The 16231-nt window shown below is 23.4% G+C and overlaps 1 protein-coding gene across 1 annotated transcript; it reads right to left on the reverse strand.

Annotated features, from left to right (window-relative positions):
• Nucleotides 1-5: 5 nt before the first annotated feature.
• On the reverse strand, nucleotides 6-12148 carry LOC113874816 (F-box/kelch-repeat protein At1g26930-like). The gene is made up of 4 exons (XM_027513026.1): nucleotides 11989-12148; nucleotides 1945-1968; nucleotides 1599-1660; nucleotides 6-1205 (listed from the first exon to the last, which is right to left on the reverse strand). The coding sequence occupies exons 1-4, from the start codon at nucleotides 12146-12148 to the stop codon at nucleotides 6-8; spliced, it is 1446 nt and encodes a 481-aa protein (XP_027368827.1).
• Nucleotides 12149-16231: the final 4083 nt, after the last annotated feature.

Consider the following 16231-nt stretch of genomic DNA (forward strand, 5'->3'; position numbering starts at 1 on the left):
ACACCTCAGCATCCCATCACTGTGCAATTATACACAAAGCTCCCTGATTTCTTTCTGCCAAGCAGATTCCATTGTGGTGCACCTTCATCTGGGACCCAACCATGAATTTCAATCATCCTTTCGCCAAGAGTACTAGGCCCACCAATAACTATTAGTTGATCTCCACATGCCCGAAATGCTAATCCCCAGCCATATACAGACGATACTCCCTCAGGAAGTCCTCCCATGGTGACCCATGAATTACTCTCTTTGACATACCTCCTTACCTCCTGCTGTGCATAATCTGCAGCATACAATACATTATTTACAACTGCAACCAAAGGGGGTGCCTCAGCAGTTGCAGGTAGTATCCCATTCACCCTTGCTTCTCCACTTCGTGGAGAGAACATGTCAGGTATTTCACGCCATGTTCTTGTCTTCAAATCAAACTCCTCACCACATGTTAGCTGCTTTGTGTTACCTTCTGCAATCCCGCCAAGGACATAAAATTTCCCATCCATAAAAATACCAGAACACATTTTCCTTGCTTTATTCATGTTTGGAAGAGTCTCCCATGTTCCAGTAAGTGAGTCATAAAGCTCAGCTGCACTCAAGATGTTGCCCTGTGGATCACAACCACCAGCCAATATGGCAATTGCTCCAAGGCTGGCAGAAGCGAATAAGCATCTAGGAGTATTCATTTCTTTACCAAATGACCAGCTGTTCGTCAAAATGCTGTACTTATAAATGATAGGAGCCATAATTTCCTTCCCAAAAACAAGAAGTTCCACACCAACAGCCAACGACTCCTTATCTGAACACATAAAGCATTCATTAGAAACCATTTTAGGCAAGTGCATCCAACGGCCACTATTCGGATCAAATGCCTCCCATTCAAGGATATTGCACGAGAAATAAACCCAATATTCTACAATACCTAATTTTCGCCTAAGAGAATACAGTTCTCCTTTCCGAACGAGAGATAGAAAACTACGGTTCAATGAGGCAATTGAGCCATAATCACACCTCCGCAAACGTGCGAGACAATAGACTGACAAATCCCAACCAAGTTCGGGAATAAGCAAACTTGATTTAGACTCCGCAGCTGCACCATTTTGGCCATTACCTTGGCCTTGCTCGGGATCATCTGAAAGTCTGGATGACATTCTTGGCATAGCTTGTTTTTCGTCTTCTTCCAGTGGGCGCTTATTGTTTGATAGCTCCTTCTACCAAAAAGTACTGTAAACCATTGATTCTCCTGCTCACATGAATTTGGCCCGTCCCTTGCAACGAGAAAGGTTGGACTCTCCAATATTTGGATGTAAATTATGAATCTGATTACAACAAAAAAAAAAGTAGGCTAGTTTCTTATCCCTCAAAAAATGAATATCAATGAGTCAGTAGAATAACAGTGTTCTAACTTAGCCACATGAGCGTAAAAAATTCTTACCAGCAGCATATCCATTAGACATGAAATTTAATAACCTATACAAACATGCAAATGGTTATTAAATAGAAAACCACAAAAACAAGACATTTAAAGAACCTTCACCAATTAAAGCTTCCTAACAAAGACGGAAAAGAATGCAGAATCACACAAAAATGCTTCCATGATTTACTGCATTCACACAGAGATTGAAGACACGGCTTTGAGCAGCCGAGTGGCATACATACCAGTCTGCTACAGACAACAATCACAACCGAAAATCCAGACACAACACAGCCTTACAAAAGTCGAGAATTTTCATATCGGATCTTAAAAGGTGATCCAGAGCGGGAATCTGGGTAGAAAAAACAAGCGGGGGAGTTTAGAGAATTGCACAGAAAATCAAAATTCCATCAAATCAAAATGACAACGGTCATATCCAAATTCAAAGAGTGTGGTGTTCCATAAAAAACAATCTTTTTAATTAAAAAAACAAAAAAAGATAACTGAAAATTTGCATTGATAGCAATCCCACATACCTCTATATCCCCGTTTTTTCTGCCCTGAAATTGACAAGAATAAATACATAAATTATGGCCATGCAAGAAAAAACTCGAAAGGAAACAAAAACATACCAACCAAACTGAAAAGGAGAAATAAAGAGAGACTCGGAAGAAAAGCTTACGAATTGAGAAGAAGGAGAAGGGAAGCTGAAGTGAGTATTCTGCACTTGGTGAAGCTTATGCTTCTTTCTCTCTCTCTATACATATAGCTATTCATTCTCCATCCTCTGGAGAGTGAGACGCTCACTGGTTATATTCTGTGTTGTGTTGTATGTCTATGTCAATAGTATAGCTTATTTATAGTGAAAAAAATAAATAAAATAATAAAAATAATATTATTTTAATGGTAAAAAAGTAATAATAAAAGAAGGGTTGTAGGGTCCACATTGAGTCCTGTGTCAGAGTGATGTTATAGAGTCGCGTTTCCTGGGTTAACCTAACCGCTTATGGGCGTTATGGAGCACGTGTTTGTTGCAATTGCAAACTTGCTGTGTTTGCATAGCTGTTCTTCTGTTTGAGTTTCTTTCTCTCTCTGTTTTTTATGGTAGCTTTCCTTTCACAACTCAGCAACCGTTTCACTTTTATTTAACCATCTTTGTCTTTCTCTTCACTTGCTTCTACTCTTTCTATTCAAAAATTATTAATTTTATTATTATTTCAAACTCATTAATAAATGTGAGTTTCAAACCAGGAGTTATTAAATTACATTTAATAATCGAAGTAAAACTTTTATTTAATAAGGGTAGTTTCTTTTATATATGATTCAATTTTACTTTAACTCTTCATTTATTGTCTCATCTCACCTTAATTCTTAAGAAATCAGGTAATGCCAAATCCTCTTACAAATATCACATCCTAACATTTAATGAATAATTTTTCTAACATATATTTAAAGGTATATAATAAAAATATCAACATGTTAAATTTAAGTATTTAAAAATATATTTTATTAAAAATAAATAATTATTACATCTTTATAACTTTAATATAAAAATATATTTTAATAAACAATTATTCGAAATAAATAAAAATATTATAAATGATATAATTCTTTCTTTAAGTATTTAATACAACTCAATTCATCTATATACTTAATGTTGAATTCTTATTTTCATACATTTAAATTTAATGAAATTTAAGAATTTATCAGTTTTAATTTTTAAATTAAATTTAAATATTTAGAAATAATATTTGTTATACAAAATATTTATTACATCAAAATTATAAAGAAACAATTGTACTTTTTTCTACAAAAATTTTAGTTGTTTAAACTCAATTTTAAAGATTACAGATAATATTTTTAATTAAAAATTAGAAAATATTACTAATCGAATACAATAATAATAATAATAATAATAATAATAATAATAATAATAATAATAAATATTATTATTTTAATAAAAATTTATTTTATTAATATTTTATAATATACTCTAACAAATATTAAATTTTTTTAACAAATTATGTTAAAGATTAAAAAATTATAAATTTTTATATTTTATATTATTTTAAATTTTTCAAAAGTAAACTGAAAATATATTTCATAAAATATTATTATGTTAAAGTAAAAAATATTCACAATTTGGTGGGATTAGTTTTTTCAGTGAAAAAAAATTTCATACACAACACTAAAAACTCTAACTTATTTTAAATAAATTAAATATATATCACTTTACCTTACTCATGTTGATAAATAATTTTAACTTATTATTTTTGGACTATTCAAAATCTAAAACATAACAGTTTTAAAAATGGTATCTGTTAGGTATTTATAAATTTAAAAGGATATTATATACTCTCAAAAATAATTATTATAATTTATCTAATATTTAAAAATTAAAAATATTTATATATTTTTTAAATAAATTACTAATTTTATTATCTATTAATATAAATTTAGCGGTAATAATTATTTCATTTATAAGATGATATAGAATTTTTTTCAATTTATAATGTACCTTAAAAATTACTTTTAAAAATTAAGTGCTCGACAATTTGATTAAAAACCTTAAAAAAATATATATTAATATGCATAGTTACCTTTTGTTCAAAGTCTCATTTTAATTTTTTTTTAATTTAGATATTTAAATTTTTATTTTTTATTTTTTAGTAAGCTATTAGTTTTAGTAAATTTTAAAAAATAATTTTCAATGGTAAAAATTTTCATAAATGATTGAAAATTTACATTAAAATAAAATTTATAAATAATCAAATTATATTAAACTAAAAAATAAAAAATTAAATTGAGTCTCAAGTAAATGTAAAGGACTAAAAATATAATTTAACTTAAACATATTAAATAGTTATAAATTTAATAATTAAAAGTATTATATACATTATAATTAATGTTTTGTAAGTAATTAAGAATACTTAATACTAGTAAATATGCTCGTGCATTGCACAGATTTATTTTATTTTTATTAAATTTAATTTATTTTTAAATATAAAATATATAATTTAAATATATAAATATGATTAAAAAATTATTATATTAAATATAATTATACTAAGGAAGATTATAAAATATTTTTTTATATATAATATTTTTTGTATATTCTATATATTTTTTATTTTCTTTAATAATAACTATTTTTTTTTGTTCACATTATTTTAAACAATACAACAAACATATAATTAACCATGATTAAATATAAGTTTTGGCAAATATAATCCAACATAATTTAATAATTATTATTGATAAGGAGTCTTGTTCCATTGCACATTCCTAATATGAGATTAATGTTCTTAAGTTGCATAATTCACATTTCTTCTTTGAGTTGCAGGGGGAGGAAATCTATTAAAATTTAAAGTATTCAAAAATTCTACATGATACATAAGCTCTTGTTTAATAATTTAATTTGAATTTATCATTATCATTATAACATTTTATAAAAGAAATTGCAACAAAATCATTAAGTAAAAAAATATTGTTAATTTTCTAATTTAAAAAAATTAAATTTGTCATCGTAATTATTATAATATAAAATATAAATAAAATATTATCTACATTAATAGGTTATACATAATTATGATAACTCAATTCCTATTAAATTATTTTTTATAAAAAATAAAATAATAGAAGTAGAGAAAAAAAAGTAGTTAAAAAAATTTTCAATTAAGATTTAGGTAGAAATTAAAAGATAATAATAATTTTATTTAATATAAAAATTAATCTTTATATCAATTAGAATTACAAATATTGATATAATATAAAATTTATGAGTTACATATAAATTTTAAACAAAATTTTATATTAAGAATAAAGTCAATACATAATATATATAATAATAAAATAAGATATATATATATATATATATATATATAATAAGATAGCAAAATTATTTTTTAAAAGAAAAAAATATTTTGTGATATTTTACTTATCAAATTCTACACAATATTAAAAGTATTTATACAATATTGTAATAGAAATGGTTCAATCTTCTAAATCTTTCATTGTTACATTTTATTCACCATTTTTTGTTTCATCTTCCTCAAGTTGCGATCTAATAGAAAATGTCAAATATAAATTATTGTATCATCTAAGAAATTTAAACAATACATTACAAATTTATAATTTATACATTAATTTCTCCTTCGTTTTAGTAAATTTGGTGTTTTCACGGTTGGAGATATAGGTTTGATACAATCATCTGCTGTTAAATTCAGATCGTTAAAAAAGGTCTATTTATCTTCATTACGCAACTTGTTGTTTCTCTACAAAAGCATGAAAAATAATGATAAATTTGATACAAATTAATCAGTTAAAAATAAAATTCAATACATGATATCATTTTAAAAAAGTACAAACTTATGTTTACTCAAAAAATTAAATTAAAATATATAACATAATTTAGTGAAACAAAAAAAATATCAAACTAAAAAATACATCTACTTACATAAGTAGATAATTCTTGACCGCTGACATAATTGTAAAATATAATGAAAAAGAATAACAATAACAAGAATTGTGAGTAAGTTTTTAAAAATTGTGTAAATATGACTTATATAAGTAGAAATAAAGTTCTATTTGGCGATATATGAAAGGTTAGAAAATAAAAAATTAATATAATAAAAGTTATTTTTTTATTTGTATTATAGTTTACTTGTCTTTTTATTAAAAATTTAATTTAATAGTATATAACATAAAACAATAATTAACATTCAAATGTTAAATAGAAGTTAAAAACAAAGATATATTTTTATTTATAATTAAAAGATAACTCGAGAATTTCATCAAATTTTTTGAAAAGTATTTTTGTACAATTTAATCAATATTCTTTTTTCTATTTTCAACATTTAACTTAAAAAATTTTGAAGTTCATTTAAATTATTTATAATAAATTATAATAATTTTTTATTAAATATCATTTGCAGCAGTTTTGTTATTTTTATTTTTAACATTATATAATTATCAATTCAATTAATTTTTTTTTAAATATAATTTAAAGATAATAAGTATGAATTAATTATGATTATAATTCTTAAATTATGTAAATTATTAAAATAATTTTAAATTATCTTATTTAATCTTATCTTATCTTTTTATTAGAAATTTAAATTAATAATATATAATATAAACTAATAATTATGTAAGTATAATTTTTTTATTTAAAAAAAATTAGTTTTTGAAATATATATTAAATTATATATTATATTAAAATAATTATTAAAATAATTTAAATTTATAAACTAGTATTTTCATTAAAAATTTCATTTAACGATATATATTATAAATTAATAATTTTATAAATATAATATTTTTAATTTAAATTACATTTTCATATTGTTAATAAATATTGAAATATATATTTTATTAAAATAATTTAAATATATAAACTTGTATTTTTATTAGAAATTTAATTTAACAATATAATATAAACAAATAATTTTATAAATGTATTTTTTTATTCAAATTACAATTTAGTATTTGAAATACATATTGAAATATAGATTATATGAAACTAATTAATAAAACAATTTAAATATACAAATTTGTCTTTTTTATAAATTTAATTTAACAATTAATAATATAAACTAATAATTTTGTAAGTTTAATTTTTTAATTCAAAATATATTTTAGTGTTTGAAGTACATAATAAAATATAGATTATATTAAAATATAGTAATAATTTTAATTCATAAATCATGAAAAATATTATAATTAATTTTACTAACGATACTTTAAGTTAATTTATAGTATAAATTTTTATATTGCCGTTTGTAACATAATATAACCATCAATACTAATAAATATTTTTTAAATACAATTCAAACATAATAAGTGTGAATAAAATATAATTTTAATTTGTAAGTTATACGTTTCGAATTTTAATGCACAGAGTAATAAGTTAGTGTAGTCAATGCGAGTAACTTTATATATTCTATGTTTTAATGTATAGAGTAATAAATAGATGAAGTTACATATATAAAAATAAGTTTTTATGTTTTAAAATTTAATACTCCTAATAATAAGTAGGTGCAGTCAATTTTACATCGATATATAGATAGATATAGATAATATAATAAATATTTATTATCTAATATCCAAATTTAGTAATTATTAAGAAAATTATTAAATTAAAAGAAGGTATAGTTGAATATATTGAAAATTATAAATAAATATATATATATATATATATATATATATATTACGTAATAAAGTTAAATATACTGTTTTTGTTTTTTTTCCTTTTATTTTATATTTTAAGGTAAGAGTTTTCAATTATATGTGGAGATATATATGGTGCAAAAAGTTAAATATATAATTTTAAAAAAATATTAAATTATTTAAAAATAAGCATTATGTGACTTTTGAGGTTTTAGAATAATTAATGCTTTATTTTTAATAAATTCCTTTTTTTATTTCTTATGTATTTTATAAATTAAAAAATATCATTATATTTTGTTTACATGATAAATATTTATATTTTCTTTATGGATATTTTATCTCTCTTATTTCTTATATCTCTTATTTATAATTTTTATTTTTTTACATTTATCACTCTAATGTTTTTATTAATTTATTATTTTAATATATATCAAACATAAAATAAAATAAAATATATCTAATTATTGTGTTATATATTTTTATTATATCATATTCACCAATTATAGAAACATATCTAGAAATGATAAAAATAATAATATGAAAATTTAAAAATTATTTAATGTTTGTACGCACATGAAACAATAAAAAATATTCAATTCAACCAATTAATATTTACTTGTAATAAAAACATATATTTAATATAGTACATTAAAATTCTCATTAATAATAAATATACATTTAATATAATATATTAAAATTATTTAATATCTCTTTTATATGGTTTAACAGAGATATTTTAGATAGCGTTGAGACAGTAGGTAGCATTGAGAACGATTTTATCACCGTTTATTTAATCTAACTTAATTTTGTTATTTAAAAATTATTAAAAAAATGATGAAGTGACCCTAAGTGTAACTTCACTTTTTTCTTAACCCACTAGCCTTGTCTCTCACTTTTTGTAGTCCTTTTCCCTCTTTTCCTTCTTACCGCAACTCCCCCAACCCTTCTCACAACCTCTCCTCTCCCTTTTTGCCTCTCAGATTTCCCCTTTTTCCTTCTCCTGTAACCTCTTTATCTCCCTCTTCTGTAGCTCTTATTTTTTTTTTTCACAACTTCTCCTTCTCCATTCTCATAGCTCTTCTCCCCTCCCCTAGCCCTTGCGTTCATTCCTTTAGTCTCCTTTCTCTTCTTTTTATTCCTTTTCAACTCTCTTAAGCCCTCCTCTTCTCTCATTCTCTTTCTCTTAGTTGAAATTTATTTTTGTTGCATAAACTTTTAGAAAGGATCTAGTAAAGGATCAACTCAGTTATCCATTATGCATGGTTATAATTAAAAGAAATGAATATAAGATTCTCATAATCATATAAATTTATGGACTTCTAAATTTAAATTTAAATTTATAAGAATACTCTTTATACTTTTGTTCACTAAGGACTATAAATTTCACTGTTCTAAAATTTTCCATAGATATATATGTTCTTAATTGACATAGGGTATACTTCCAGGTTTCGAGATTGGAGAAATTGAAGGGGAGGGAGGCTGTGAAAACAAGAGAGAGGAAGTTGTAAGAAGGAAAGAGAGAGGTTGCGAGAGAAGGAGAAAGAGCGGGTGAGTTGAGAGGAAAAAGGGTGATAGAGCCAGGGGATTTGAAGGGAAGGGGAGAGGTGTTGCGAGAAAGGGAAAGAAGTTGCAGGGAAAGAAAAAGGAAACAAGGGCATAGAAGGGGAAGACAGGGTCGGTGGGTTGGGGGAAAGAGTGGAAGAGGTGTGAGAGATGGAAGGGGAAGGGAGGAGGCTGCAGGAAGGGAAGACAAGGTTAGTAGGTTAGGAAAAAAGGAATGAGAGGTTGCTAGAGGAAAAAGGGGAAGGAAAAGTTGCACTTAGCACAACTTCACCATTTTTTCAATAATTTTTTCAATAAAAAAATTCAGGTTAGATTAAATAAACTGTATTAAGGTCATCTTTGTGCTATATAGGATATTTTTGTTAAACCGTGTAACAAAACTAAAAGAAAGAACTATTGTGGAAAAAAAGATAAAGTTTGAAAACGAAAATAAATAAATAAAAAAGTTAGAAGATGAAAGAAAATTTTATCTTAAAATTAAAGGATGAAAAGACTAATTTTGTCTAAATTTTAAAAATATAATTTAATACAACTAGAAAATTGAGAAAATTTTAACATGTAACTAAAGTTAAATATTAGATACATATTTTTGTTAAATTAATTCTAATGATATATTTTTATAATAATAAAATTTATAATAATTATTTATTACATTAATTTTATAATAATAGACATAATTATAAAAATTATTTCATTAAATTTTTTAAGAGAATCAATGACTGTTGATATAAATGTTGTTATTTTTTTCATAATAATTTTTTTTATTATATAAATATAATAACTATTTCTTCAATGAATTATGATTTTTTAGTGTTATAAATAAGATAAATTTGATTTATAATGTAATAATCCAAAAAATTTCAACAATTTTTACATAAAACATATATTTGTATAGTAAATAATTTATAATATATATATATATATATATATATATATATATATAACTCAATATTCGCTTTACATTACATAACAATTGTTTTTTAAATGAATTATGATTTTTATCCGTGTATTTCATGAGATAATATCATAAATAATTCAAAATTTAAGAAATGAAATATATATTATTAATAAATAATAAAAATAAATTTATTTAATATTTTAATATTATTATAATTTTATATAAGAATATTTGTGTGAATCAAAATTTTTTTACGTGTTTTATATATATATATATATATATATAAATATACTTTTAATATATTTAAAAAATATTTTTTATGTGAACTCTACAATAATTAAATTATATTAAATTAATTTAATAATATAGAAAATAATAATTAAATTTTTATTAAAAATATGATAAAATTAACAATTTTAGTGATTTATTTCATCAATAAATATATTTTTATACTAATTTTTAAATAAATACTTATATGTTTGGTAAATTGTATTTTTTATAATATAAATATTTATATCTTTATATATGATTCTTTATATTTTAATAATATAAATATTTATATTAAAATTTTCAACTTAAAAAGATTTTTTAAAATAAAGAATTATAAATTAAAAAAATATAATAACATTACTCAAATAAAAAAATCATATTAAAAAATAAAACATGTGAACTTAATAAATGTAATTGATATATTTTTTTTACAAATTCAAAATTATCTAATTAATAATATTAAAAAATTCATTCAATTATTTTTTATATACTATCTCGAAGTTATGAGTGACATCTTTTACTTATTCAATTTTTAATTCTTATAATCAAAATTAAATTAAACTAAAGAAAATCACAAGCATACTACAATACAATAACCTACTAGCAACAAAGGAAATATTAAACTATAATATTAGGTAACAATGAAAATTAAGTCTAAATGCACTAAAGTTTTAAATAAAAACTTATATGAATCACAAATTAATTAGTAAAATAAAATAATTTTTTTTTAATTTTAACTTATTTTTCTTCATTTTTTAAATTCACTTGTATTTAATATCTCTCAAACTTGATAAAATAAATTATTTTTATTTTGTGAAATATATTTTATTTATTTTTCATATTAATTTTTTCTTTTATAAAAATTCTTACATAAATTTATTCAAATTAGACCTAAAAATTAATCAATATAATTAATGTTTTTTATGATTAAAATATTAAAATTTAAAATAAAACACCCTCAATTTTATAAAAAAAAACTGTTCAAAAAGAAAAATTTTTACTTTCAAAAGATAGCTATAATATTTCTATTACATTCTTACTCTTCATATTTTAAAAAATAAAAACTTATTGTTCATACAATTAAAATTCAATATGTTAATCTTATTATTATTATTATTTTGTTTTCTTCATCTTTATAATAATTTTTTTTTAATTTTTTATTGTTAATAACTAATAATATATTTTGTCATAAGAAATAAATTAATTAGATAAATAAACTTTAATTTTTTTTAAAAATTATAAAAATAAATTTATTTAAATCAATTCATATAATTTTTTTTAATATTATGTGTTAAAATTAATAATTTTAAAAAATTTAAATTATTGTTTAAATTAATAATATTATTTTTATTAATAAAATATATTAAAATAAGTTATATCTAATTTTAATATTATAGGTTGTTTTGAATCATTTAACATAAATTTACATGACTAATTTACTAAACAAATTAATTTCATAAATTATTTATATAATTATCAACTTTCAGTCTAGGTCCACAGTTTTTAGCTAATTTTACGTTTAAAAGCTGCCATGAGCTTCCACTTTCAGCTCGTTTTAAGAAAGATCCCTTAGGCCTTTGTATAACTCAAAATGTATTATGTATGCATTTTACTTTGAATGCAAAAGCATGCTGTTTCCCTCTCTTTCCCACCCACTGTGTTCTCAGTCACCTCTACCAACCTCCTTCAAAGCCCCCACCATATTTTGAACCCCAACCTATTCTTCCACCAATGCCACCATTTCCTCTTCCTCTTCTACCGCCAACACCACCTTCCCCAAAGCCTCCAATAGCTCGGCGCAGTCTTTGCCTCAAATTTTCATCGTCTCGGTGGATCCTCATTCCTGGGTCGATTTTGCTCTTTTGCGGCACTTTTATAAGATTAGGGATGAAGATGCTTAGGTGTTGTTGAAGAAGGATAAAAGGGAGTGAGAACGTGACAGAGTGGGAATGGATTCAATGAAGTCATTCTTGCTCTCAGTACAATGAAGTCATTTGGCGCTGAAAGATTACCAAGCATTTCAATAGAGATATATTATCTTTCTTTTTTTGCAGTGGTAGCATCGGTACGGCAGAAGATGATGCAATAGGATACATAAGCGGAGCGGGATTTCCAAAGGTGGAAGTGGATCGAGGTGATTACGGTGATGGGGGGTTAGCGGAGGAGGATGATGAGGTGGTGGAAAAACGATGAATAAGCTGGGGTGATGGGTTTAGTAGTCGTGGACGTGGAGGGGAGGAAAACAATGTTTTCTATATTTATATATTTTTTCAGTGTTTAAAATTATGCAAAATATAATTATAGATATTCAAAAATATTATTTTTTATTAAGTTTAAGTTTATTTATGAATAAAAAATATTTTTTTATTATTTAAAATTTTTTCTTTACGTTTCATGATTGATATACCTTATCATTAAAGTTTTTAAACTATAACAACACTTTTTTAGTTATCATATACAAAAATAGAAAATCAAATAATTATGATTTAATTTAATTGATAAATTGATTCATCTTGTTTTAATACTTATAATATTGAGAGGGTTTTTTTAATAATAAAAATTATTAACAAAATTTTAAAATATAAAAGATGATAAATTTCTCACATATAACTTAGTTGTTAATATTAAAAAAATATTAATAATTATTTTAAAATAGAGTTAATTATTATGATACTATAAAATAGAGTTAATTATTCACTACACTTTGTAAGAACTAGATGATTTAATTTTATTTTTACTTACTCCAAAAAATTTCTTTTTCTTTTCTACCTAACTTCCTTTCTCTCTTCCTCCCATTAGTTCCTCATTCTTAATTTTTCTTTTCTAAACTTTTGCTTTCCAATCCTATACATCTCAACTTGCTTTCCTTCTTTATGATTTTTTTAAAAATAGTTTAATAATATTTTAAATTCCTATAAATATTGAGCATTATAATATTTATTATTTAAAATTAATATATATAAATAAGTCATTTAACATATTTTTAATATTTACAAAAAAGTTTTCTACCTTTTCCTTCTACGTAACTCCTCTCTCTTTCTCTCAAAGCCTTCATCCCTTCTTCTTTCTCTCAAAGCCTTCATCCCTTCTTCCAACCCTCTCTTTCCCTTTCCCCACTCTCACACCCCAACTCCATTTCCTCTCTCTCCCTCTCTTGTAACCCTTCCTCGTTTCTCAATTTTTTTCTTTCTCCTTCTCCTTCTCCAATCCCATTCCCTCTCCCTTCCTCTCTTGTAACCCACCCTCTCTAGCCTTTTTTCTTTCTCACACTCAATTCCACCCTACACCCTTACCTCAACCTATTCTCCACTCCCTCCCTTCCAACCCCACTCCTAATCTCACTCTTAACCCCATACTTTTCATTATCTTGCACTTAACACTACACTTTTCCCCACTCTACACTCAATATATTCCACACTCTCTCCTACTCCTTTCTCCATTCTCCACCTTACCTCGTACCCTCACCTCCAATCCCGCACTCAACTCCACACTTTTCCTCACCTCATTCTTCACATCCTCCCTCCTAACCCCACTATTCTCCACTCTCTTTCTAACCCCACCTCACACTCCCACGGTTATCATCACACTTTTCCTACTTGCACCCAACTCCATCTGCAAGTTTGTATGTTATATCTCAAATTTTGATATAGATTTTTTGTTTGTATGTTTTTAGATTTTAATTGGTGGAAGGTAGTGAAAGAAATTTGTGCAAGTGATTTGAAAACAAGAAATAATTAAGTTTAAAGAGTTTAGTATATGTGGAGGTGTGGAATACGACAAGAGAAAAGGAAGAGGTGGGAGTGAGAGTGGGTTGGGGGATGAGGAAGTGAGAGCTAGAAGAGGAGTGAAGGGGATTGGGTTCGGTGAACTTTTCTGTAAATATTAAAAATGTGTTTAAAAACTTATTTGTAAATATTAATTTTAAATAATAAATTATTATAAAATTAAATAACGTGACATGTCACATGAGACTTGTGTAGGAGTGCTGAGCTAACTTCCTATAAACGAGTAGTTAGCTTAACATCTAACAGAAGAGATAGAGTTGATGACAGAGACAAAATCTTGACTTTCTAACTTTTTAAAAACTAAATTCTAACAAAAAAAAAATTGTAATGACTTATTATAAAATAACTAATATTTATAAAGATAAAAAAATATAATTAAACCTTAAAAAATTTATGATATTCACTTAGAATATGTTTGGGAGGAGAGAAAGGAAAAAAATAACTTATTTTTATATTTTAAATAAATATATTTAAAATTAATAATTTTTTAAAAATAAAAAATATAAATTAATATAATAAAAAAAATTTAATGTATTAATAATATATTTATCAGCCTAAATAATATATAAATTTTTTAATATAAAATTTAAAAAAAAGCTCTTTTTTCTCCAAAAATCTTCTTCCAAAGATACCCTTAAACAAAGTAAGTTTGCTTAAATAAAAGTGAGACTGGATTCACGTGAATTAGAGAAGATGCAAATCTCATGGGATATAGGCTTGTAATGAATTCCATAGATGTGTGTTATCAATTTTCTTATGTAAGCGTATTCGTTAGTCTGTGTTTTTAATTAAATTCTTATGAACATTATTGGTCCTATATATCATCAACGACAAACATTGCAACAATATCATACGGCATAACTAGATTACTCCAATTTCAGGCTCAATCATGATCATAATACTATTTGATAATTAAGGTTTTAGGAATATATATGCTATATCGAATTGACCATCAACAATAAGATAATTTTGTTTTTATTTAGCTTTAAGTTGAGTATAATTAATTCGGAGTTGAATATAATTAGAATAGATGAATAATTTGAATCACATTTTTATTGAAAATGTATTTTTTCTTTATTAAAAGTATAAAAAAATATTTTTAACTATAAAACAAACAAACATTTTGCTTGGTACATTTTAAATAAAAAAAATTAATCAGGAGATCATAAATACATGTAAAACTTTATCATATCTTATTTGTTCTCTTGATAATATTTCTCTTATATTATAAAATAAATATTAAATAAAATTGCATATGTTTATGTATTTAAAATATATTCAATATTAAATAAATATTTATGTTTTTAAAAATAAAAATTAGAATTATTTAGAATTCTTCGTACATGTGTTATCAAACAATGAACATTGGGGATTGTTTTTGTAATTTCTCTCAATTTTAATCAATAACATTTATCATACTTATGTAAAAATTGAGCCAATAAAAGAATCATGAAAAGTGGACTGTAACACTATCACATAAGCTTCTTTGCCCACAGAGATATAACAAAAGCAATATATTAGAAGCACTTGAAGTGATTTTGGCTTGGCTAAACTTATAAAGAAATTCCTATATTAAAAAAATTAGTATAAAAAATTATTAAATTATTTTTATAAGTTAAAATTAATTTATTTTCTCAAATTTTAGAGAAATTAAATAATTTTTTAAAAAATAAAAAATATATTATTTTTAACTTATAAAAAATTATTAATTTTTTCTCTTATAAGAATTTCTCTAAAAATTTACACAGATTGGATTTTTATTATATTACTAATAAAAATAATATCAAAACAAATATTTATGAGTACATGTCAAATTAATTATACAATTGAAATATATATTTTATTTAAACAAAATTTAAAAAGCCGTACATAATACAGATTCCATTCTAGTAAGCTTTGTTTTGTTTTGTTTTGTTTTTCTAATACCATTCTACTAAGTTAACACTAATTAAAAATAACTTTAACATTTTTTTAGTCATTCAACACATCTCAACTAATTATACAATTGATTTTATTAAATAATTTTAATTTAATCAATTAATTATACAATATAATCATTAAATTACGTCAATTATAAATTATAAACTATAAATTTTAATTAATTTATCAAATAGAATCAAAGAAGTAGCTCAAAAACTT

This window comes from Abrus precatorius, unplaced genomic scaffold (assembly GCF_003935025.1).
Source record: "Abrus precatorius isolate BTA unplaced genomic scaffold, Abrus_2018 Scaffold8, whole genome shotgun sequence".
In the NCBI taxonomy this organism is placed as follows: domain Eukaryota; kingdom Viridiplantae; phylum Streptophyta; class Magnoliopsida; order Fabales; family Fabaceae; genus Abrus; species Abrus precatorius.

Bases quoted from the DNA above. Each gene is read 5' to 3' on its own strand.
- LOC113874816 (XM_027513026.1), bottom strand. From the start codon at position 12,148: ATGAGGATCCACCGAGACGATGAAAATTTGAGGCAAAGACTGCGCCGA. The intron at 1,969-11,988 runs GTTGGTAGAGGT...TGTCAATTTCAG, and splicing joins TGGTGGGGGCTTTGAAGGAG to GGCAGAAAAAACGGGGATAT. The intron at 1,206-1,598 runs GTAAATCATGGA...ACTTTTTGGTAG, and splicing joins TCAATCTCTGTGTGAATGCA to AAGGAGCTATCAAACAATAA.